We start from the raw sequence: 26,580 nt of genomic DNA on the forward strand, positions 1-26,580 counted from the left end.
ATGTTGTCATCACAAATAATATCAATATTATTTGGGAGTGGGAGTATTATTATGTGTAGATTGATTTGATAAAAATGATTAGAAAATAACAGAGAAGTGATAAATATAAATTCGATTCTCCTTATGGTTTTTTTTAATTAAAATTTTTAAAATCTAGTTTCCACATTCATCACCCCAAATTTCTAAGATATAAATTTTTCCCTCATAAAAAATAAAAATAGGTCAATGTATAAGACATTTTGAGACATCGCTTTTGTAAGTTTGTTTGTAAATCAAGCTTGTGTTGCTGTCGCCTTTATTTACTCAAATCATGCAAGAAGTCGGCTGAGCTACGCAACTGCCGCAGTCATGCTCCGCCCGCCCAACGATCGACATCGCTAACCCGACCACCATGGTCAGTCGTGAACCAGTGCAGTGCCTTGTGATTTGGTAATGTGAGAATGTCTCAAGCCCCAGGTGGAAAAAAGGGCGGGAAGGGCCCTCCGAAGAAGGTTCCCGAAGAAGAAAAAGTTATTATCAAAGCTGATGAGAAAGATGAGACATCCTCGAACAATGGAGATAAAAAAGAGATTAAAGAAGGGAATGGGATGGTCGATGTACCTAAGCCTCCTAGTGCGGGAGTCAACATGCGAGAGGCTGCGGCGAAAATCCTGGTACTGGCGCAAAAAGGGGAATGGCCTGCTGTGGAGCAAACCCTCAAGGTGCTGGAAAAGTTGGTGGCGGCCGGTGGAGATGATGCTGTTTCCGTCCCTATGGCAGGCATAATTGACCCGGTAAAAATAAATCTAAAATATTCTAATAAGAACTTTGTATAGGTCAGTTTATATTTGTTTCGTGGGCACGCATTCTTGCATTTCGACTTCACAATCAGTATTATTTAACTGTTACACTGAAGTATTAGAAATACATTCACTCGTTATCTTTGTATGATACAATATTAGATGGAGGATAATTTTTAGTATTTTGTTAATACATAAACCCACTTTAATATACTACAAGTATAAATATTATGTATGCCGTGCTCCTACATCTTTGATAACATTGAAACGTTTGGTACATGTTTTATAGCATATAAATTGAACATGAAATAAATGTGAACATTTTTTTTTTATTTTGACTCAGCATACATAGTTTATATTTAAGTTATTAAAATAAAACCAGCCGATAATTTCACCCACGTTAAAATGGCAATGTCATGAGATAATAATAAAACCTTTTTATAATATTTCACGGGAAATCCCCACAATATTATAAAGTCCTGAAAATATTATATTTATAATTTAATAATTATACTCGTAGATTCGGAAATTAAAGCTAATATGTTAATTCCAAAAACCAGCGGAATTTCTTTACTTACTTTACAAAAAAACCCCAGGTGCAAAATTTCAACCGTATATTTTGGGTCGAAATGTTGGCACGGGACGTTAGTGAGTCAGTCACTATTTAAATTAGGACTTTTTTATGTTTAAAGATTATATATAAGCAGTAAATTATTCTTTTTAGTATAGCTACTTATACTACTATAATCATATACTTTCTATACCTACATATGTTCTTATTAATGTCCCTGGCTACCACAAAGGCAATTTTTATTAGTGGCTTAATTTTGATAAGGTAACAAACACACAAAACTACTTTGCATTAATAATATTGGTGTAGATAATATAATACGAATTGTATTTTATTAAATATTGTTTGTCTATTAGATGTTCAGTACACGAAAACCTAAGATGTAACATATCGCGAGCAATTTTATTTAAGGCCAGTTATTATATTTAAAATAAAAAGGATTTTTTTTACTAACGGATAGTAGAATTGTCTAATTGACATTGACATTTTGCATTGGAACTGTCAATATTATCTGTAACCATCACATGCTTACCCTACAACCCGTTATACGTATCTTTTTGACATCTGACGATAGTTTTCTGCTGTAATTTTCGAACCCGTTCTTAGAGAATCCGTAAGTAACAAGTCAACAGTAACTTTTAAATTACAAACCTTTAGCAATTTCACTATATGTTTCACAATATTATTTTTTGAATTTAGAATCCGAGCTGTAATCATTTAATTTCAATTATAATACTACAATTATAACGGATGCTAAGTACGTTCATAGAGGAGAGCTTATCAGAGGGGGCTCCTATTTTATCCTTGTATAATTTGTCATGATTAAGATAACCATAAAAGCTTTGATTACATTAGCATCCCGCATGTCGTCAATGTAGATATTGTTTTACTATATATTACTATCATAGGTTTTTTACAATAGTAAAAAGACATTCTTAGGGTCATTAATTTTGTCGCAATCTTAGCCAACTGTGTATTACAATGATTTTAAGTATGTGCGCAAACGCAAGTATAAACTCTATTTTCTCGCTCTCATAACCCGATCGGGCGGCAAATTGATACGGCTGCAGAATGTTAAGGTAAAGGATCTATGGCAGTTCAAAAATTTTCGAGGCTTGTGAGTGTAAGTTCTGTCAACTTTTAACCGTCAAAATTTCTAAATGCTTGAGTTGAGATTTGTTGAAAACAAAACCCAATAAATTTTTGGGCCTTTGAACCCAGGACCTTAGGATTTGCGCTGCATGCCTCATAATCAACGACCAAAGGGGTCATAAATAAAATTATTATTAGAAATCAAGTTCTTCTTTCAAAGCTCTAGCTGTCGAAAGTAAGCAATAACAATCAGTAACCAAATTGCGTTCCATAAATAATATAAATTGTTACAACAACAACTGAAATTAAAAATAATCTCTTAGATTTATTTTAAATTTATTTTTATGTGTACATTTGAAAAATATATTCTTTCTTGAAAATACATTTTGCGGCTTGCATGACTTACCATGACTAAGTTTATTTTGACATTTTAAGTTATAGGTTCTTAAAATATATAGAAGTATATTGTAAATACTTTATTTTTTAAGGCGTAAGGGGTTCATGGACTTTTTCTACTGAAATTATTATCTAATTAAAAGTCTACAAGTGTTCTGACCACGACAAACGACAGTATAGTCAGTCTCCAATTGACTCAAAGCTTTAAGATCGTTTTACCGTACCGTAACAGCCTGTGAATGTCCCACTGCTGGGCTAAAGGCCTCCTCTCCTCTTTTTGAAGAGAAGGTTTGGAGCTTATTCCACCACGCTGCTCCAATGCGGGTTGGTGGAATACACATGTGGCAGAATTTTAGTGAAATTAGACACATGCAGGTTTCCTCACGATGTTTTCCTTCACCGTAAAGCACGAGATGAATTATAATCACAAATTAAGCACATGAAAAATAAGTGGTGCTTGCCCGGGTTTGAACCCACGATCATCGGTTAATATTCACGCGTTCTTACCACTGGGCCATCTCGGCTTTAAGATCGTTTTAAGACGTATCTATTTAAGATTATTAATTTCGTTTGGCATTACATTTTTTGGATATACACGAAAAACTTACATCTGTTAGATGCGATGCAACTACGATATTAACATGGCGTGCAAAATATAATCCCCATACTTATAACAAATTCTTTAACAAGTTATATTGTAATTTGCCGCTATCCATTATAGCCGTCTGACCTTCTAAGACCAATCTTGACCAAAGCCGTAATTATATAAGTTCACTCCTTATCACAAGGTCGAAATAATTTTCTCAACGAAGTTATGAGCAGATAAAAATCGAAGTATCTTTGTTGTTGTTTGATTACTGTCAATCAGTTAAATGTAAATTTTCTCTAGTCCCTAGCTTATACAGCCGCAGATACGGTGGTCCCAAGTTCAAATACCTTGTGGATTTTATTTTACTTCATGTTTATTTTTTTCAAATTCTCAAGCAGTACAGAGTTAGAAAGTTTTGAGTGTTACAAATCCGTGCCTCGAAAAGCACGTTAAGACGATGATCATATGCCTAATCTCTCACCGGTCTTGTCAGATTTCCGTTTCATCGGATTGTAACTGTGAAAAATGGTCCGGCTGTGTTTGCCCTCACACTTATATACAGTAATATCCTGCGCAGTTGGCTCATCTTGAAATCAGTCAGGACAATATCAACTTTTTTTTAAGAAACAACCGGAAATTATGACATAACTTACTCTTTTTCTAGGTTTTCCTGAGTACTATAGATTAATTACATAAAAGCTTTCAATATCCGGTCACTTTATGAAGCATAGGGAAAATAAAAATAATTTATAATGGCAATGTCTATGCATTTGTGTTTATGTATTCTCATTTAAATAAGTACAATAATCGAACACGATATTTGAAAATGGAAGGCGAATGAATTCCGTCGGCGATAAAAGTACATAAAAATATCAAAACAAATCATACATGACAATCGTTTTGATCGATCTGATTTAAGGGAGGCAAGCAGTAAAAAGTTGAAAAGATGTCTTGCGGAATGCTCGCACGCGATCCGTTGCCATGATATCGAACATACAGCCACCCCCTGCTCAGACGCGGCTTAACCGAATTTTTAAGAACTGAAATCAAACAATGGAAACAAGAAACGTACGATAATTCAAATAATTAGAGATAAAGAAAATATTTGATTTTTTATTTCAGTGTCATTTATTTATTTAAAAAATATATTTTACATTGTTCTCACTTCAACCTTCACCTCACATCGACTAAGTACTGACCTAAGTACTTTATTTTGAAGCAGAAAGATATCAATGACTTAATGTGCTCTTATACTTGGGATCTAATGATCGAGGAAACTTGCTATTTTTTGAATAGTCAATCTTATTCGAGTTTTCCAGAAATAAAAATATATTACAAAAATATTTGCACTTCAAGCATATTTTTTTAAAACAATAACTATGTTTTACTAAAACGTGTGTAGATAATTATTATAAAATTTTAAAGATGTCAACTTGGGGAACTTTTACATTTATATATATATTTATATATAATTCGAGTATATATATATATATATATACTCGAATTAATTTGCCACAAAATCGTTTTTAGTGAAAACGTCTAAAGCAAGGTTAACTTAACTCATATTCAAGTAAAATAAAACTTTCTATGACTAATACAGATGACTCAAGGTTTCGGCAACCCTTCACAATTTTAACGTGTAATTTATATTAAGATAATCGTTTTAGGGTAGCTATATCAACCGTTCGTAAAAAGCAGCATTATATAAATGTTCTCAAATATATTTTTTGTAAAAAAATGGTATTTTCGTCTATTTTCACTATCGCAGTCGTACTTATAGTATACCTATCATATAAATATAAGCATTTGTGGTTGAGAGATATTGACATTTTTTGTACACTTTTATTTTAAATATAAAGCGAGTTTCTTACCGTTTGTTCTCGCTAGAGGCTGCTTTCCGAAACAGCGGTAGATTTAAAATAGTAACGATTCAAAAACACTTTATTATAAAGATTACTTGAATAAAATACATTTGATTTGATTTGAAATCCTCCTTAAAAAATACTTATAGATTTCAATGCAGTACTGTTGTGTTAAGACATAAGTATGAGTTTATTATCACTTTATTTAAGGCTTTTACGTTTAGCACCATTATTTAACACGAGTTAAGGGCCTCGTTGGTCTAGTTAATAGTTTATAAGGCTGAATATCTCGAAGTGCTGGGTTCAAACTCCGGGTTAGGCCAGTTGTTTATTGGCCAAATGTCATTGGGTTTTTCTGATTTCTGAGTAGTATTTCACATGCAAGAATGAAAGCATGTAAAGACGTTGGTACTGCAACTGAACTCTTTCCAATAGTATCGGCTTCGCACCTGATTATGGGAGCGAGGAAATAAATTATGCAATACATTTTTTCACACAACAGGTAGCTATTCTGTGCTGAGAATGACCAAATGCAATCAGTCAGTAGAACATCGTCATCAAGACACAGCCGTTTTACTGGGGTTAGGGCTTTATGTAAGCTCGTCTGGGTAGGTACCATCCACTCAGCAGATATTCTACCGCAAAACAGCAGTACTTGGTATTGTTGTGTTCCGGTTTGTAGGGTGAGTGAGCCAGTGTAATTACAAGCACGTGACATCTTAGTTCCCGAGGTTGGTGGTGCATAATGGCGATATAAGTCATGGTTAACATTTCTTACAATTCCAATGTCTATGGGCGTTGGTGACCACTTAACATCAGGTGGCCCATTTGCTCGTCCGTATACACATATACCATAAAGAAGCCTTATCATCAGTGTCTATTTTTAATTTGACTTTTATATTCGGTGTCGCTCCGTTACTTAAAAATAACATTACTACAAATTTACAAGGATCATAGAACATTCGACTAATATTAACATTATATATAGCTACATAAACACTATATATGTATAATTAAATCTTATAAAGAGAATATACATATATATATATATATATATATATATATATATATATATAATAATGATAATTATAATGTCCTACAGACCGATTTCGGCCACGGCGGCCAATTTCAAAAGAGATTAGCCAACTACGCAGAAGATCTTATAATGCACAAGTGTCTGCGCAAACACAGGTGCACTCTCTATTCCCTAACTCTCATAATCCGATGGGACGGCAATCCGACTCGACCGGAAAGAGTTCAGGCGCTGGACCAAGGCTTTGCATGCTTTCCGAAGCACGAGAGTGTACACACTTCCAGCTTCCCGATAAGATATCTCTTATCTATCCTTATTATATAAGTACTCTACTTATGACTTCCTTTCCTAATCTTGCTTTTACAACATAATAATCCAAAAAAATATCCGTATTTGATTATTAATATTTCTGGGTGACGTAAAATTTATGGCTTAAGGCGTGCTGGATAAGGCACTCGTATATTAAAAGGGCTCAATTAAAATCTAAATCTTTACCGGCCAGTGCCGTGTATTGATGGCGTGAGGAAAGTGTGTCAGACGCTGTCGACTACGTCAAACTGTAGTATATTTGTAGTTTCGATAACAAAATACAAGAATGCAATCATCGGAAATTCTAAATAAATTGTATGGATTTTTATATATTTTTTATTAATATTATTAAAAATGAAGTTATTCGTATTATTTGCTTTTCAATATTTTAAGATGAAGATGGCCAAAAATGAGTGAGCTAACAAATTATTAACAAATATGTTAAAAACAGACACTCGACATAATATAACTTCTATCTTATTTCTGATGACATTATTATCAACTAGATTGCGCCCGCGACTGAGGATGGGAGGAGAATATTTCATAGTGAAACGTGAAAGCGTAAAAAATAATAGCGTAATTAATTTTCGCATTTATAATATTAATTAGGATTATCATTTTTAATTATTAATATCTAAATTATACCTTATCGAACAAAATAATTTTTAAAATAAAGATTTATGTTCGTATGATATATTTAAGAATATTGCCAGATTATCTGAAAAAGTAACTATAATGATGAGGTGTTGAGAGAACAGCTTAAGGTGATCCAGAATAATTGATTAATCATTTTAAGCTCTCGAAAATCTAACTTTAGTTCGTTTTTAGTTCTTTTAAAAAACCGCCATTTTTATATTTTTTTATTGCAATATAATCATTGTGCTTAAATAATTCACGGAAATGTGTTTTAGTGGCCAAAATGTACATTGTTCTAAAATTTGTCCTAGAATTAAACTACGATTTTTATTAATTTTATTATTTAATCATTTTAACTTAAATATATTTTAATTCCGTTCAGATTTCATTATAAGAGAAAATTATACTAAAATGTTTTTTTCCACTATTAAGCACGTGACAATTAAACAAACTGTTTCCATATTATATTTTTTTAAATATATTAAATGTAATATGTAAATGTAAAAGAAAGACAATCTAAGAAAATCGCAATTTATCTGACGAATGGTAAAAAGAAAAATAAAGATAATAAATGAAATTAACTAAAAATAATTAATTTATGAAGTAAGGAGAGAACCTAATAAACTATCAAGGTAAACAATAATTAACTTACTCCAATTATTAATGAGTGAAACGTTATTAAATAAATAAAATACAACCGTCAAAAGTTCAAATTGACCGTTCAAATTAATGGATATTTTTACCCTATTATTTATTTTAAGGGCTTTAATATTGATCTATAATATTATATTTATTTTGGAATGTGTTTATTAAGTTACTAAATTATAAATTTAATCATTTTATTTTTATAAATTTGAATGGAACATATGATAAAAATATCAGTAGAAAAATTATCAATTTAAATTCACTGGTACGGAAATGCGTGTGACTGATGTACATGTACTTCCGTCTACGTTCGTGTTACTATCGTCGGTTTATTACGTAAAAATGTTGTTTAAAAAGATAAAACTGCAGTCAACTTATTGCGGGATTCACAAAAATACAATCCGGTAATTACACTTTGTTAAATTAAAACTAGATATGGCGGCGTTTACGTAAGATTTATAGTGTAGCTGCAACAGATGACGCAAGTGTATGCAATTTTTTACAATTTGAAATTATGCGGCTGGTTGTTTTATTATAACGCCCTTTAAATAAAACACTGTTAAATATAACCTAACCTAAGTTATGGTTCATGCTAGAACTGTTATAATATATAGGGTATATAATACGTAGAATATTATCTTACATTATACTTCTTATAGAGGGAAAACAGTGAAACCTTGATATCATTAAATATATATACAAGTTTTCTTCTTTTATTAGGGGGTTTTATTAGGGGGATTGGCAGGTTTTAGATATAAAAAGATCCTTTCTTGATGTTTACTTCATCTCAAATTTCATCAAAATCGGTTTAGTAGTGTAGCCTTGAAATTTTAGATTTTGTATTTATAATATCAATATATATTAATATACTGATATACAGTAAATATTATTTAATGACGCGTAAAAAATAACGCAAGGATAAAAATTCCATAATTCCAATGAGCCAATTTACTATTCAAACTTGTACAATAAACAAAATTAAATTAAAAACATCAAATAACTCTTCGTTTGTTTTCGTAGTTCACAACAGAAAAGTGGATTAATGATTGAAAATATTGTTGTTTTAAAAAAAAATCAAATGATTTATTGAAATACATAAAGTTTATGTAAAACTTTTTTAATTTTGTTTGATTATAACTGATAATATTATGACAACGATGGAATTATAAAAAAGTGACCTTATAATCAGACAAACCAAGAAAAACGGCGTAAAAATAAAGTTTGTTTTACGATTACTTTCAAAACTTGTTTCTCACATAGGTTTTGTTGGTTTTTGTGGCCTTACAAGAAAATCAACTTAGTTTTACAAACACACATACACACACACAATTGTTTACAATATTATATCGTTTCCCACTATTAAATATTTCAATTATATTTCTTTTCTTATAATTTGATAATATGATGATTCGTACATTTAAATTTAATCAATAGTAATGACTAACTGCATCGGTCCGTGGGAGTGGGAGCGTGGTTATCTGTATAACAGTTAAACTAGTATAGATACTTACCAGTCTCTCACAACGGAATGTGTTCCTTACAAAACGGTTTTATATTGATTAATTAAATAACATGCAAATGTTTCTTTTGTGTTGAGAGAAATAAATATCATTTCACACCATTTCACATTGGCATTTCATTTGGAAACAATGACATTCATAATAGATCAAATAGTAAAAAGTGACAGCTCGTAAATTTCCCACTCTAAGAGCTAAGGTCTCCTCTTCTTTTAAGGAGATGGTTTGAAACTTTACTTGGTGATATAGCTTTGTGCAAGCCTGTAAGTGTAGGTACCACCCACTCATTAGATATTCTACCACCAAATAGTAATACCTAGTATTCTTAGTATGATACTTAGTGATAATTAGTATACTTAGTATGAGTTCCGACTTGAAGGGTGAACTAGTGTAACTACAGGAACAAGGGACATTACGTATTAATCCCGAAGACTGGTGGTGCATTGGCGATGTATGGAATGTCGATATGAGCGTCGATATCTACGGGCGATAATGACCATTTAACATCAGGAAGCCCATTTGCCTGTCCAGCTACGTATTTTATATTAAAAAAAACGAATTCCATCTCGTTGCTCCAATGCGGGTTGTGAATACACGTGTCAGATTTTCATTCGACATATGCCAGCATAAATATAGTTATTCTCGGAGTGTATTCCTGATGAAATATAAACACAAATTGAAAATGAAAATAAAAACAATACCATGATATTGGTTAAGTCATCCAAGTCTTTTATGTATTTTTTAAAAACCTTAAGAGCACAATAAAATTAATTCAGAAACAATAAATATTTTAATATATACTCATTAACAAAAATGTTACATTTTTACTATTTGTCAATTATATATCGAAGAAATTTCTAGAAAATTGTAATTGACATTTACTGTTACACTGAACTCATTAAGTAACCCTGGGCAATTGAGGTGTAACTAAATGAGCTTCGATTTTGTTTTGTATAAATTTCTATATTTTCAATAGATTTTAGTCAATTAATTGAGGCTGCATTTATGCTATTTTTACAAATAAAAAATCAGAATGCAATTTCATAGCCGATGAATTAAAATGTTGAAATAATTTATCACATAAGTAACTAACTCCCCACGGGTAGAATACAAATAATTCTTTTGGTTTACACCGCACACGCCAATAAAGCTCCCAATTAGCACATTATTTTCCGAATTTAACGAATATAAATTTAACTTAAAGAGGATTCTAATAAAGCAGAATCAGAAATTCTGAATAAAAGTACTTTCAAGTTTTTTTATGATTACCACATTTATTTACATAATGACATACTACGTATTTTACATAACTACATACGATATCTTAAAATTCGCTGTATTTCGTTTTGATTTTGGTAACTTGCAGGCAATTATAAACTTAATAAAATTATATTGAAATCACAGACAGAAAATTTAATTATATTTATTTGTACATATATTGTAAGTTCAATGTGGTTCACTAGAAACAATATTTAGTTATAATATATTGTAAGTAACATAATATTTTGTTTTAAAACATTCATGAAGGATTAAAAGACTGAAGAAAAGAAATTGTCGCATAAGCAATCCTAGTTTAGACGACCAAACGAGTGACAAAATAATAAAATAGTGACAAACCAAGATCGTGATTGCGTGATCACTTCACTATAATAACCAATCGAATGCGACACAGCTGTGTTCTCGAAACCAAGTAATGCAATTAGCGAAACTATAATTTAAAATTCGAATGAATGCAAATAATTTGCATTATAATATTGATTTGCATTGTATTCTTTATAAATAAAGAGATGCTGATAGATTTATGTAACAATCTAATACTTATAAATTAATTTCTCCTGACTATCAACACACAGCAAATATCAACACATAACTACTGAGTCCAGAAAGCCAAAAGAAAGACAAAAAGGTTTATTTTATAACGTAAGCAATCGCTAAGGTTTTTGAAAATGATAAATTCTACCCGCACGAGGTTGGAACGGGTAGCTATTAATCTAAATAATAAAAAACTATTAACACTTGCTTAACTTACTACGAACAGTGAGTGTTACGAATAACCCGTCCGTGCTTTACAGAGCACAAAGTCTGTCCAGCACCTGAACTCTTTTCTGTAGTGTCGGATTTGGCGTCCCATCGGATTAAATGTCCCGATAGATTTTATCTATTGAGAATCTTAGCTGTGTTCGCTGAAATCGGTCAGAAGGACATCATTTACTAATAACATTTTCCCTGAAACTATTTTAAAATATGAAGTTACACGACAAACAGTCTACGATTATATATGTCATCTTATGTATATATGTCATATATATATGTATATATGTCATCTTAGTATTAAGTAAACTTAGTGTAAGGAAAAACACTTGAAAATCAAAGAAATACATAAGCATCACAGTTTATATGATCCGCAGCCAATTATGTGCAGACAGGCAGATATTCAAAAAGGCGCTATACGTGTCCTAAATGACTGCTATTTAGGAAATCTAACTGGTTTTTTTATCTTTAATCTACAGACCTTATATATGAAATGTATTTTTTATATCTAATATTAAATAAATGTTGATAGGAGTATTGTCCAGCTAATTATAAACAGTTTTATCTTTGTAATATTCCGTTTCAAATTTACACTTCAACCTCCACTCGACCTTTAAGAGCAGTGTCCGTAAGGAAAACGAGACCTACCTTCCGAGCTTCCGTTCGAGAACATTATTTTCGCCTGGCCTACATAATTTTCGGCTGTTAATAGTCCACCTTAAAGTCCGACAGTGTGTCAAGGGTAAGAGGCTAGATTTGCGTGCCAGCTCAGGGTAATCGATGGGAGATTTCCGACCTTGGCTCTAACAAATCCTTGTAAATCGCTGACCTGTCTAATATATACAAGGGCATTTACAACTTTGAGAGGATTTAAGAGTTTCGTTAAGTAAAATAAATTAAAATAAAAAAAAAAACATATCCTTAATAGAAAATATATATGTCTTGATTTAGAAAATTATTAATTCCATTTATTATGTTTAGGAAAATTATATTTGCCTATAAATTACCTACAAAACTTAAAAAATAAATAAATGATAAGTGTTATTTAAATATAATATATTTTTTATTATGACGTCATAAAAAATGACCGGTATTGGTCACGACGTGTGGGAAACACAGGTCATACTCTATTCCATCATTTTTATAACCTATGGGAATGCAAACCGAAACGACCGGATAGAGTTCAGGTGCAGGATCAAAGGCTTTACGTACTTTTCGAGTCATCCCATACATTAACATCATTAAGATAATAACATTTTCAACTGTCAATCGGCATTATCAGATATTAACATTATTAGATGGTTAATAATATTTTTTACAGTGTCGATGTCTATCGGCGGCGATGACCACTTACCACCAGGTAGAACATTTGTCAGCCTGCCAACCTAATTAGAATTAAAAAAAAAACCGTAAAAACTGATAACTTCCAAACATCAGGCTGTAATTGAGAATTACTCGACAGAAAAACTCAATGACATTGTTGAGCCGACCCGAAGGTTGTACCCAGGACCTCAAGATCTCGCTCCTTAAGAAATAGCCATTAGACCAACGGGCTGTCAAAAATATTTATGAATCCTTACTAATATTAAAAAAGTGAAAGTGAGTTTATTTGTTTGTTTATTACGCCTTAATGTCTACACTACTTAACCGATCATCAAACAATCATCTATTTTACAGAGGTTCAGAAGAGGACATAGAATAACACCCCCCCCCCCTCTTACACGCAAAATGCCGCAAACGGAAAGTAGTTCAATATAATTCGTATTCTTATTTATTTTTCACATTTTTTTAAAGAATTTGTGGCAAACCTTCCCTCGTAATACGTCCTAATTATTTATTATACTTTCTGTATAGAAGTTCATGAATAATTTATTTGTCTGCAGACGTACCCAAGTGGGTTACGGTATTTAATTACTGTCGCTGTTTGTACGAGAAAGTTTTTTTTCGTTAATTATACAAGAAAGCTTTGCAAATACCATAATTATTTTAATCTTATATACCAAATTACTTCCTATGTAATTATAATAGTATAGTTTGCCAAAAAATATTTTAGGGCAATTGTATATCTATCATATATTCAATTTTAAAAACCTTAACAGATTATAATCACATACCGAATGATCCCCATAAAAGCCTGTGAATGTCCCACTGCTGGGCTAAAGGCCTCCTCTCCTCAAGGTTGGTGGATACCGAATGATCAGCGAATATATTATTGCAATGAAAACATTTAGTAGTTATTGACATATTATTTCTTTAAATAATTTATGATAGGATAGGAGGAATTTTATTTAAGCCACCATACATTGTAGACATTATACTACAATAAAATAAAGAAGAAAGTGTAAGATAAAATTAATATTTTTTTTTTACTAAAACTAAGTAATAAAACATAAAATATATCAAGGAAAAAAAGAGAAACACAAAAAAGCTCGCCTAAAGCTAGCTAAATTTCAGATTTCACCAACGTCCTTTATACGTGTCCTCCGCGCGATACGATCTCATTTTTATCTACGACAACCAGCAGTCAAGTAGTATTTAATTTTTTTGTCATGTTAAAGCACTGTAATTTTTTTTATTTGTAGTCCATTCGTTTTAATGGTACCGTCAAGATTTAAGAAACAAAAATAACATATTATGTATATTTGTTACACAAAATTTTAAATTCGAAATAGCTATATATACCTAATTTGCATATACAGTACAGTAACAGCCTGTGAATGTCCCACTGCTGGGCTTAGACCTCCTCTCCCTTTTTGAGGATAATGTATGAAGCTTATTCCACCACGCTGCTCCAATGCGGGTTGGTGGAATACACATATGGCAGAATTTCAGTGAAATTAGACACATGCAGGTTTCCTCACTATGTTTTCCTTCACGGTATAGCGCGAGATGAATTATAATCACAAATTAAGCACATGGAAATTCAGTGGTGCTTGCCCGGGTTTGAACCCACGATCGTCGGTTATAATTCACGTGTTCTTACCACTGGGCCATTTCTTACTGGCCTACTGCCTACTACTACTGGTGGACTTAATTGTATATCAATTTTAAAGTATTAGTGCGATTAGATTAATTTTGATTAAGCTGTTATTGTCAGTTTTACGAATTAAAAAAAAAATGACTATTGCTTATCGTTGTTATATTTATTACATTCGATTAGCATTAATTGGAAAACATTGTGCAATTTTTTTTTTTATATATGTTATTAAAAAAATACATCTAAAATTACTACGACCACAATGTATGTGTACGTGTATATATACATAGATATGTAGTTTAGGAAGAAAACATGATGTACTGTTATTTTTTTACTTTTTCGTTTTTTTAGTTCGTTTTGAATACTTTTGTATATAAACAGTTAGCAAATCAAAGTTATATTTATCGGAGATATGTATGTACGCTTGTTACAGTTATGCATATCGAATTATATTAAGATTTATGTGCTGATCTCACTAAACATTATATAGATATATTATAACTATATAAAATAAATACTTAATGAAGTAAACTATACAAGAATAATTACATAATAATAATCACAATACCGTTTTTTAATAAGTGAGTTTTTAGTGAAGTACAATTAATAATTATAATTAAATATCTTGTTTTTTTGTTAATCTATTACAACAATAGTTAATTAATATATTCGAGAAAAAATCTCTTGAACTTTTTAGCAGTTATTTTAATTTCTTTTATTATTTTTTATTCTGAAATGTAAGAATGTTTCGTAAACTACACATATTGTTTAGAATTGTATGTAAGCGAATGAATGAAATAATGAACAAGCACTCTGGTCAACTTCGTTTTAATTTAGCTAAAAGCCTTTCCATAACGGATATTGCAATTTATAGGAAGTCCCATTGTAAGGCGTTGCGGTAACCCCGAAAAATGGGACAATCGGAAATTGGATATTAACACAAAACGATTTTATTTCAAGGAAAAAAATATAAAAAGGTCAAAACAAGGTGCAAAAACTTATTCGATTTAATAAATAACATTGCATGTATTTTTATTGGTGAAATGGTCGGTTGGCATGGTTGGTACTTGATAGATACTTGCCTTTCACGCCAAAGGTTGTGGGTTCGATTCCCACCCAGGACAGACATTTGTGTGCATGAACATGTCTGTTTGTTCTGAGTCTGGGTGTAATTATTTATATAAGTATGTATTTACAAAAAAGAAAAGTAGTCAATGTAGTATATCAGTTGTCTGGTTTCGATAGTAGAAGCTCTGCTTAGCTTGGGATCAGATGGCTGTGTATGAATAATGTCCCAGGATATTATAGAAAAAAATAATTTACTACGCAGTAAAGCTTTATGCAAGCCTGTAACACGACCACTATCCGATATGAGAATTTTAAATAATGAAAATAATATTCTTAAATTTCATTAGAGTGGTAAAATCGGACGAACAATCATTAAAAATAATATAACAACACGTAAATATCTCATTGCTGGACAATGGCCTCTTCGTGTCTAAGTCTAAGAGTTGATGTTAGGTTTTAGAGCTTATACCACATTGCTGCAGTGCACCATGGTGGATTCAGTCATAATGATAGAATTTCATTTCACACATGCATTTCTCAAAATGATTTCGTTCGCCGTTTGTCCGTACTTAAACTCAGTCTTCGATTAAGACCAAAATATGTACTATTGAGTACATTTAATTTAGCTGTTCACAATTTATGAATAACGACACAGTATTAGTATACTATACAGTATGAGCCGAGATGGCCCAGTGGTAAGAACGCGTGAATCTTAACCGATGATCGTGTGTTCAAACCCGGGCAAGCACCACAGAATTTTCATGTGCTTAATTTGTGATTATAATTCATCTCGTGCTTTACGGTGAAGGAAAACATCGTGACCTGCATGTGTCTAATTTCACTGAAATTCTGCCACATGTGTATTCCACCAACCAGCATTGGAGCAGCGTGGTGGAATAAGCTCCAAACCTTCTCCTCAAAAAGAGGAGAGGAGACCTTTAGCCCAGCAGTGGGACATTCACAGGCTGTTACGGTATACAGTATTACTCGCAAATATTATTATTGAAGAATAACGATGGTAGTTTAAGAAAATTCATGGTTTTGCACCGATCAGAAATATTGTTTGCTTGTTTAAAGGATTTCTAGTAGACGTGAGGTTTGGAGTTCGTGAATAAGACATAATAACGCGAGATTATTTAAAACTATTTTTTTAATTTTTTTTATTTTAATATATAATATTAGCGTTGACGTAATTTTTATCTTGTGAACTGAAGTAAAAACCGGTCACAACTAACTCGTGAAATATATTCATAGATCTGAAATAAATAAACAAGCAAGCAGTGTCCTTTCATGTATAATATAAGATCGATTTTTTTTTATAAATCAAATTACGTCACCATATTATATTGAATGACCTTATTTACATATAAGTAAATTACATTGCAATATTATAATTTAACTGCTGCTTGCCTTTATATATAGGAGCCGAGATGGCCTAGTGATTAGAACGCCTGAATTCTAACCGATGATCGTGGGTTAAAACCCATTTTTTTTTTTTTTTCTCGCTGGAAAAACACATTTATATGTTTCCCCACATGAGGTGGGGGGGGGGGTATGTGGGACTCGCCGGCGCTGAAGGCGCCGGAATACCCACTAAAAAACCAGCGGTACCCACTCCATCTTGTCGGGGGACGTCACGGGATCGCTTGCGCATACTACCGTGCCGTCCCGACGGTTGGCCCGCTTTTGCGGGCCTCCAAATCCTAGGGGGTACTCGGGGTACAGAGACCCCCTGGCCCCGGCGACAGTCACGGTGGGAGGAGAAGATGCGCATAGCGCCGGCGTCTTCTCCCCGGTCTTCTTCGGCGAAGCGGGTCAGCGGAGGCACTCTCCTCACGCTCCCGCTCCGCGGCCTCCTTCTGCGACATGACATTTTCGCAGAAGGAGACCATCTCCATCCAGCACCTTTCGCTACCAAGCATGGCATTTATCACGCTCGGCAGCGAAAGGTCTCCGCCGATTAAAGTCGCCAGGGAAAGGCGCTGAGGCCCCCAAGCGGCACACTCTATCAGAGTGTGGCATGCCGTGTCCGTAGGGGCACCACACTCGTGGCAGGAGGACGTTACCTCCCGCCTGACTATTCCGTGCAGGTACTTACCGAAGCACCCATGTCCAGTAAGCACCTGAGTCAGTCTGAAGGTCAGTGTGCCGCCTTTTCTCGTTACCCAGCGACTCAAGTGGGGACGGACCGCCTCCACTGTCGCCAGGCCTGCTGATGGAGACCTCAGATCCTCCTCCCACCTGCGAATCAGGGCTTGCTGGGCGAGAGTCCTGATTCGCAGCACCTCCTCCAACCCTGGACGGTCGCCACGCGACCTCACTTCCGCCCGGAACCGGTACACTTCCGCGAGCACCTCCGCCTGGAGCTCCCAAGGCGGATCGCCCGCGAGAAGTGTTGCCGCCGTCCACGACACCGTACGATATCCGCGTATCACCCTCACCGCTATGATTCTCTGCGGCCTTCGCAAGAGAACCTTGTTCCGAGCGGTGAGAGCGTCCACCCAGATGGGAGCACCGTACAGAGCCATGGACCGCACAACACCGGCGTATAATCGCCGGCATGGCGTTTCCGGCCCTCCTACATTTGGTAGGAGCCGGCTTAAGGCAGCAGCAGCGTTGATGAGCTTCGGGCCAAGTTGGACAAAATGCTGCCCGAAGCTCCATCTTCCGTCCAGGGTCAGGCCCAGATACTTCATGTGGGCCTGCACCTTAATCACCGTCCCCTGGACGGTGATAAACGCCCACCTCGGTCCACCTCGAGGGGGGCCTCGACGTGGACCGTGGAATAAGAGGGCCTCCGATTTTGAGATCGAGACCCTCAAGCGCAACATTCCTATGCGGTCCAATGTGAGCGACGTACCGACTTCGGCCAGGCGAGCCGCCTCCTGATAATTCCGCCCTGTCGCCGTGATGAGAGTGTCGTCCGCATAGCACAACACCCCCATTCTGGGAAGGACGGATGTCCGCAGGAGCCAGTCGAAGCCAACGTTCCACAGAATTGGGCCGAGAACTGACCCCTGTGGAACGCCATAGCCTACCCGACGCCAGACAAGACGCCCATCGCCCCCCTCCCAGAGGACTACCCGGTCCTGGAGGTATGCCCCCAACAGCCTCCTGAGATAGGAAGGCACCCCGTGGTATCGGAGTGCCTCCCCAATAGTCTCGAAAGGAAGACTATTGAAGGCGTTCGCAACATCTATCGATACTGCCAGAACTACGTCCCCTCGGGCCACCGCATCCGTGGTCCGGGTTTTCAGGGCGTCCAGGGCGTCGATAGTTGATCGACCCGCCCTGAACCCGTACTGAGATCGTGGGTTCAAACCCGGGCAAGCACCACAGAATTTTCATGTGCTTAATTTGTGTTTATAACTCATCTCGTGCTTGACGGTGAAGGAAAACGTCGTGACGAAACTTGCATGTGTCTAATTTCAATGAAATTCTGCCACATGTGTCTTCCACCAACCCGCACTGGAGCAACGTGGTGGAATAAGCTCCAAATCTTCTCCTCAAAAAAGAGAGAGGAGGCCTTTAGCCCAGCAGTGGGACATTCACAGACTGTTACGGTATACAGTATTACTCGCAAATATTATTATTGAAGAATAACGATGGTAGTTTAAGAAAATTCATGGTTTTGCACCGATCAGAAATATTGTTTGCTTGTTTAAAGGATTTCTAGTAGACGTGAGGTTTGGAGTTCGTGAATAAGACATAATAACGCGAGATTATTTAAAACTATTTTTTTAATTTTTTTTATTTTAATATATAATATTAGCGTTGACGTAATTTTTATCTTGTGAACTGAAGTAAAAACCGGTCACAACTAACTCGTGAAATATATTCATAGATCTGAAATAAATAAACAAGCAAGCAGTGTCCTTTCATGTATAATATAAGATCGATTTTTTTTATAAATCAAATTACGTCACCATATTATATTGAATGACCTTATTTACATATAAGTAAATTACATTGCAATATTATAATTTAACTGCTGCTTGCCTTTATATATAGGAGCCGAGATGGCCTAGTGATTAGAACGCCTGAATTCTAACCGATGATCGTGGGTTAAAACCCATTTTTTTTTTTTTTTCTCGCTGGAAAAACACATTTATATGTTTCCCCCCAGGGGGGGGGGGGGGGGGGGGTATGTGGGACTCGCCGGCGCTGAAGGCGCCGGAATACCCACTAAAAAACCAGCGGTACCCACTCCATCTTGTCGGGGGACGTCACGGGATCGCTTGCGCATACTACCGTGCCGTCCCGACGGTTGGCCCGCTTTTGCGGGCCTCCAAATCCTAGGGGGTACTCGGGGTACAGAGACCCCCTGGCCCCGGCGACAGTCACGGTGGGAGGAGAAGATGCGCATAGCGCCGGCGTCTTCTCCCCGGTCTTCTTCGGCGAAGCGGGTCAGCGGAGGCACTCTCCTCACGCTCCCGCTCCGCGGCCTCCTTCTGCGACATGACATTTTCGCAGAAGGAGACCATCTCCATCCAGCACCTTTCGCTACCAAGCATGGCATTTATCACGCTCGGCAGCGAAAGGTCTCCGCCGATTAAAGTCGCCAGGGAAAGGCGCTGAGGCCCCCAAGCGGCACACTCTATCAGAGTGTGGCATGCCGTGTCCGTAGGGGCACCACACTCGTGGCAGGAGGACGTTACCTCCCGCCTGACTATTTCGTGCAGGTACTTACCGAAGCACCCATGTCCAGTAAGCACCTGAGTCAGTCTGAAGGTCAGTGTGCCGCCTTTTCTCGTTACCCAGCGACTCAAGTGGGGACGGACCGCCTCCACTGTCGCCAGGCCTGCTGATGGAGACCTCAGATCCTCCTCCCACCTGCGAATCAGGGCTTGCTGGGCGAGAGTCCTGATTCGCAGCACCTCCTCCAACCCTGGACGGTCGCCACGCGACCTCACTTCCGCCCGGAACCGGTACACTTCCGCGAGCACCTCCGCCTGGAGCTCCCAAGGCGGATCGCCCGCGAGAAGTGTTGCCGCCGTCCACGACACCGTACGATATCCGCGTATCACCCTCACCGCTATGATTCTCTGCGGCCTTCGCAAGAGAACCTTGTTCCGAGCGGTGAGAGCGTCCACCCAGATGGGAGCACCGTACAGAGCCATGGACCGCACAACACCGGCGTATAATCGCCGGCATGGCGTTTCCGGCCCTCCTACATTTGGTAGGAGCCGGCTTAAGGCAGCAGCAGCGTTGATGAGCTTCGGGCCAAGTTGGACAAAATGCTGCCCGAAGCTCCATCTTCCGTCCAGGGTCAGGCCCAGATACTTCATGTGGGCCTGCACCTTAATCACCGTCCCCTGGACGGTGATAAACGCCCACCTCGGTCCACCTCGAGGGGGGCCTCGACGTGGACCGTGGAATAAGAGGGCCTCCGATTTTGAGATCGAGACCCTCAAGCGCAACATTCCTATGCGGTCCAATGTGAGCGACGTACCGACTTCGGCCAGGCGAGCCGCCTCCTGATAATTCCGCCCTGTCGCCGTGATGAGAGTGTCGTCCGCATAGCACAACACCCCCATTCTGGGAAGGACGGATGTCCGCAGGAGCCAGTCGAAGCCAACGTTCCACAGAATTGGGCCGAGAACTGACCCCTGTGGAACGCCATAGCCTACCCGACGCCAGACAAGACGCCCATCGCCCCCCTCCCAGAGGACTACCCGGTCCTGGAGGTATGCCCCCAACAGCCTCCTGAGATAGGAAGGCACCCCGTGGTATCGGAGTGCCTCCCCAATAGTCTCGAAAGGAAGACTATTGAAGGCGTTCGCAACATCTATCGATACTGCCAGAACTACGTCCCCTCGGGCCACCGCATCCGTGGTCCGGGTTTTCAGGGCGTCCAGGGCGTCGATAGTTGATCGACCCGCCCTGAACCCGTACTGAGATCGTGGGTTCAAACCCGGGCAAGCACCACAGAATTTTCATGTGCTTAATTTGTGTTTATAACTCATCTCGTGCTTGACGGTGAAGGAAAACGTCGTGACGAAACTTGCATGTGTCTAATTTCAATGAAATTCTGCCACATGTGTCTTCCACCAACCCGCACTGGAGCAACGTGGTGGAATAAGCTCCAAATCTTCTCCTCAAAAAAGAGAGAGGAGGCCTTTAGCCCAGCAGTGGGACATTCACAGACTGTTCCTTTATATAATGCAGTTAAACTACTTGTAAGGTAATATTTCAAACTAACAAAGGTTTAAAACAACTTTTCCTATTAATTAAGTTTTTAGTCTAATTTATATTTTATTATATATCTTTATATATTATTTAGCTGGTTTCATTCGTAAAAATTCTCATTTGTGAAATAAAAAAAATATATATCGTATGTGCTAAAACAAAACTGATGACTTATTAGGTGATAGCAGACATTACAATGAAACGATCGAGTCTAGAACATTTCATATAAAAATATCATATTATTAACCTTATACTAACTAGAATAGCAATGCTGAGTGCATTGCTATTCTATATGAACTCACTTCATTACTCACGTGTGGAATTTTGACAACCGACTTATGGTGATATACTACTGTAATATGCTTGAAATGCTTTAATTTATTTATAATTTAAATAAATTTCAATAAAAAAGCTTTTATATTTCTTGCAAAAATAATAGCAGTAAATGGGAAAAACTTAAAACTAAGCTAACTATATTATTTATACTAATTGTCGCAATAATTATAGAGTAATAATTATCCTAACGTTTAATTTTATTTATTTAACAAATATTTTTATTTTATTTGCTTGCAAGAACCCCAAGAGTGGGTGAAGGCCGCCTCCAAAGAGAACCATTGGTTCCTATTTTGGGCTACTGTATCCAGTTTTAATTTATTTTATTATTTTATTTTATTATAATAGTCAATGTCGCATATCTGATATTTCACGACCGTTTTCTGCGGCGAGTTTCGAGTTTGTTTTAACAGAATAGCACTACTGATATCAATGGTACATAGACACAGTGATTATCTTTGAGCAAAAATGATACCACGAACGTCGCAAGTTTAGTTTTTCTTTCAAAGCGATGATAGTTTTTGTTAATTAATAAGCTAGTGCATATTGAACAAAGAATATTTATCTCACATTAACAAAAGAAAAAAAGACGTTGAATTTAACTTGAAAGAAAACGAGCTTACATTCTGTTTGTCCATATTTTCTTTGCAAAACTTATCTCATAAACCGTTAAAATCTATTACAGAATTTAAGCAAACATCAAAATTATTTTAAGTATATTAGTTTCATCGTAAGAGCGATAAGTTAATCTGTTGCATTAACTTAAATCGCGTTTAATCGCCTGTGCAATGTAAGGAGGTAATTAGAAATAATACGAGCGAGTATTTTTTAAATGCTTATTATAATTTTTCAAAATCACGCTCAACTCAAAATTATTTCTCGTAAGTGGTCTGTTATTATAAGCCCATTACAGTGTCACAGTGCACACGGCACGCGAATTCCCTATTTCGCAAACTAATTAAGCTACAAGAAACTCGATAGTGCATTCCTTAACAAACGCATAAACTTGATACTAGTGAAATGACCCAGCGATAGCCAACCGAAGATTTCAAATTCAAGCCCGGAGAAGTAACAAAAATTTTTTCATATGCTTAATTTGTGTTTATAATTCATTTTATACCTAGTTATGTTAGCTCAAAGCATGAAGACAATAGAAGTAAATGCTTAATCAGCAGAATGTAAGTCATTGTGTAATTCCATGCTTTGATGTCCTCGGAAACGATTTGTAAAAAAGAGAAGAACATTCGACTAGAGCATAAACCTCTGTTCAGTCGTGTCACTTTTAATTTTAATTAAATATTTTTAAAATTCAAATATATCTTTTTTTTTAAAGTCTGTCTTGCTCCCGTAAACTTGTCTACCTAAATAATAATCGTTGTTTTTCGAATTATTTGCTGTAAAAAAAAAAAATCTCTTAAATGTTAAATACTATAAGCGTATCTAATATTTTGAGCGAATTTAATCGTCATAATATTAGTTAACGCTATATGCACCGGTGTTTTAATATTCAAAGTATTTATTTTCAGGTATACCTACTTTATAGGCAATATTCACCATGTGTAGAAGATGATGAAGAAGTCATCTGAACTATATAACGTCCAATACAAATACAAAATTAAATATGTCTACCATATTTCTATTAATTCTTAATTCTGAAATTTAGTGTTTGCAACTGCTTGGTAATAAACAGGCAGGCATATTAATATAATATTGAAACAAATTAAAAATAAGATTCACCAAAGGCACCGAAAATGCGTCTTTGGAGATATAAATATGATTAAATAAAAATAATAATAGTAAAAAATCATCATGTATTAAATATAATGTAAAGCTACCGATTCCGTAGATTCTACAAAATAACCGGCAATAACTCTTTCAATAAAATGAAATACGTAAAGAACTATAACTTTTTAATTAAATACAATATCTAATATTATTATTTTGTTTCAGACAACCGGTATGACACCCCTCATGTACGCTGTGAAAGACAACCGCACGTCATTCGTAGAGAGACTCATCGAACTCGGGTCGGACGTCGGAGCGAGGAATAATGTGAGTTATTATTTCATATGCAAGCTTTTGATGCAAAAGCGTCTAAGGATCTAAGTCTAGATTCGAATCTCTTGTTTAAAGTATATTCCGTCATAACATGTTTCCATTAGTCAGTAATTTATAATAATAAAAAACAAATATATTATTTTATTTATTCCTTTTATTTTATTCGATATTTAATGTAACGCAACTTTGAACTCTTTAGACATATGTTTGAAAGTTTGATTACTATTGAAAGTTGAAGAGATTACTTTTCAATCCAACTTAGAAAAAAAAATATTGTAGAAAATTTAATCAGAACTTTTTTTCGAATTGATTGTTTGCCGATATGGCCTCGACAGCGTTGCCGGTTGTGTTTTTAAGATACGAATTTAAGTACTCAGCCGGATGTTGGAAGTTCACTTAAGGGATTAGAATACGCGCGTTCTAAGGGTGCGTTTTGTTAGGGCTAACCTAGAATTAGGATACCGTCGCCGTATCGGGGAGCTGGAGCTAATTTAGTATTATTAGTGTTTTGAAAATGCCTTATAATTCTTATTAAAGTTTTTACGATCAGTGAACTCATTGGCTTCTGTATAGCTAATTATGAAACGTAATATTGTTTTATAATAATGTTGTTTGTTACATCTGACACGCTAGGGAGTAGCCTATAACACTTTTATATAATTCGCTCATGAAACGGACTTTATTTTTAATAATATATTCTTATAAGAAACTTTAATGATCGCATCTGTAACTACAATTCAACTGACAGTCCGTCGAATTGTCAAAATCTCAGTCAAATAGATAATCTTTTTTTTAATATATTTTTTTACGATATTTTTTTTGTGATTGAAAAAAGTAGTTAGGTATGATATACCTAAACTCCTTGCTGTGTAGGTAGGATATAATATGCTACATCTGAATTTTTTAATTTAGCACAATTTTCGAAATAATACATGGGAAATAGTTTCACAGAAAAAATATGCTTTTATATTAATTGACATCGCTTCAAAGATGAATACAAAAGTAATCATTAGTAATGTCTGCTCCTAGTTTGATATTCACATTTTTTATAAATATTAAGATAATCAATAATAATGGCGACAAACTACCAGGGCTATTCTGTAAGAATAAACATGAGACTCATCAAAGAAAACGCTCGTGAAATGTCAGAAAGTGATATGTGACATTGACCATAATAATTATAAAATTTCAAGAAGACACATCAAAATAGTATATCACCATAAATCGGATGTCAACATTTCACGGATCAGTAATGAAGTGAGTTCTTACAAAGCAGCACTACAGGTCTCGAATATTTTTTATTAAAAATATGAAGCATCAAGAAAAAAATATTTACGTTTACATCGTCGTATTGATTTTAACTTCAATTGTTTAATTTTGTTAAACTACAGAAAATCATATATCGAAAACTCACCCAAACAGCCAGTTTAAGTGATAAAATAACATAATTTTAGTGCAAAAATAAATATATAATTTTTTTGCAAAATCTCTTAATGAATTTTAATATGAAGTATATTTAACTACTTTATATTTGAACAATAGTTCAAACAGACAAAAAACCTCAAAATATGTATTGATTTATAGCGACGTCATCACATTATTATATGTTATTTTTATACTAAGTTTCCATAAAATGGACTTAATTAATAAAACCACAAAGCTCTTACATGGATTTAGGGCAACACATTAGCCAATGTAATACCTGCCCTCAGTTAGATGCTTGATAAGAAACCTGGGCAATTTATAATCATAAGAGGTCAAGCTTAATCACGACACACCCACACACTGATCTAGCAGTGGCAACATACTAATGTTCATATTGGAAGTTGGACGTTCGACATTTGACATTGGACAATATAAGAGAATACTTATTGGGACGCCAATTATAAAAAAATAATAAAAAACTAAATAAAAATAAATAATTAACACAATGTTATTTTATTTTATTTGCTCAGCTTAATTCCACAACTCACCGCGTCCAAGTTGTTTCAAATTACTGTATTTATTCTAGTGATATATTATTTAAACTGTTACAGAAAGGTGAAAATAAAATCACGCGGTTTTACAGTTTTATTTCTTCCAAATTAAAGCATCTTAAACTATGGTGTAATGTGTATTTCCCGAGTTTCTTTCGCCGGTTCTTTTCAGGTCAGGGTATTTCTTCACCGAACCGGAATTAGTTTCTTATTTGACAATCAATAAGTGTGGATAATGTTTCTATGTTGGTTAAAATATTCCAATTTATTTATTTGCACGATTATTAAAAAATATAGAATAAAGAATCAATTTTACAATATTGAATATCGGCGTGGTACATGTCGTAAAACCCTTCATAATAATTGCATGTGCTAAATTTTATAGGAAACCAGCAGTTTTTAAGTCGTATATATATAAAAATACCAATTGAATAAAATTAGAGAGTATGCGGTTATTGACATAGTAGATACTCCCTGTGTTAACTTTGGTACTTGGTACCCTTAGATACAACGCTAGCT

General features: G+C 35.4%; 1 protein-coding gene across 1 annotated transcript in view; it reads left to right on the plus strand.

Annotated features, from left to right (window-relative positions):
• The first annotated feature begins 440 nt into the window (after nt 1-440).
• The window catches only part of LOC126771221 (serine/threonine-protein phosphatase 6 regulatory ankyrin repeat subunit B), a 46,192-nt gene continuing 20,052 nt past the window's right edge, over nt 441-26,580 (plus strand). Inside the window, exons 1-2 of the mRNA XM_050490979.1 lie at nt 441-773; nt 23,978-24,079. Of these exons, the coding sequence (XP_050346936.1) occupies nt 441-773; nt 23,978-24,079 (435 nt within the window). The remainder of the gene's footprint in view (nt 774-23,977; nt 24,080-26,580) is intronic.

This window comes from Nymphalis io, chromosome 10, assembly GCF_905147045.1.
Source record: "Nymphalis io chromosome 10, ilAglIoxx1.1, whole genome shotgun sequence".
In the NCBI taxonomy this organism is placed as follows: Eukaryota; Metazoa; Arthropoda; class Insecta; order Lepidoptera; family Nymphalidae; genus Nymphalis; species Nymphalis io.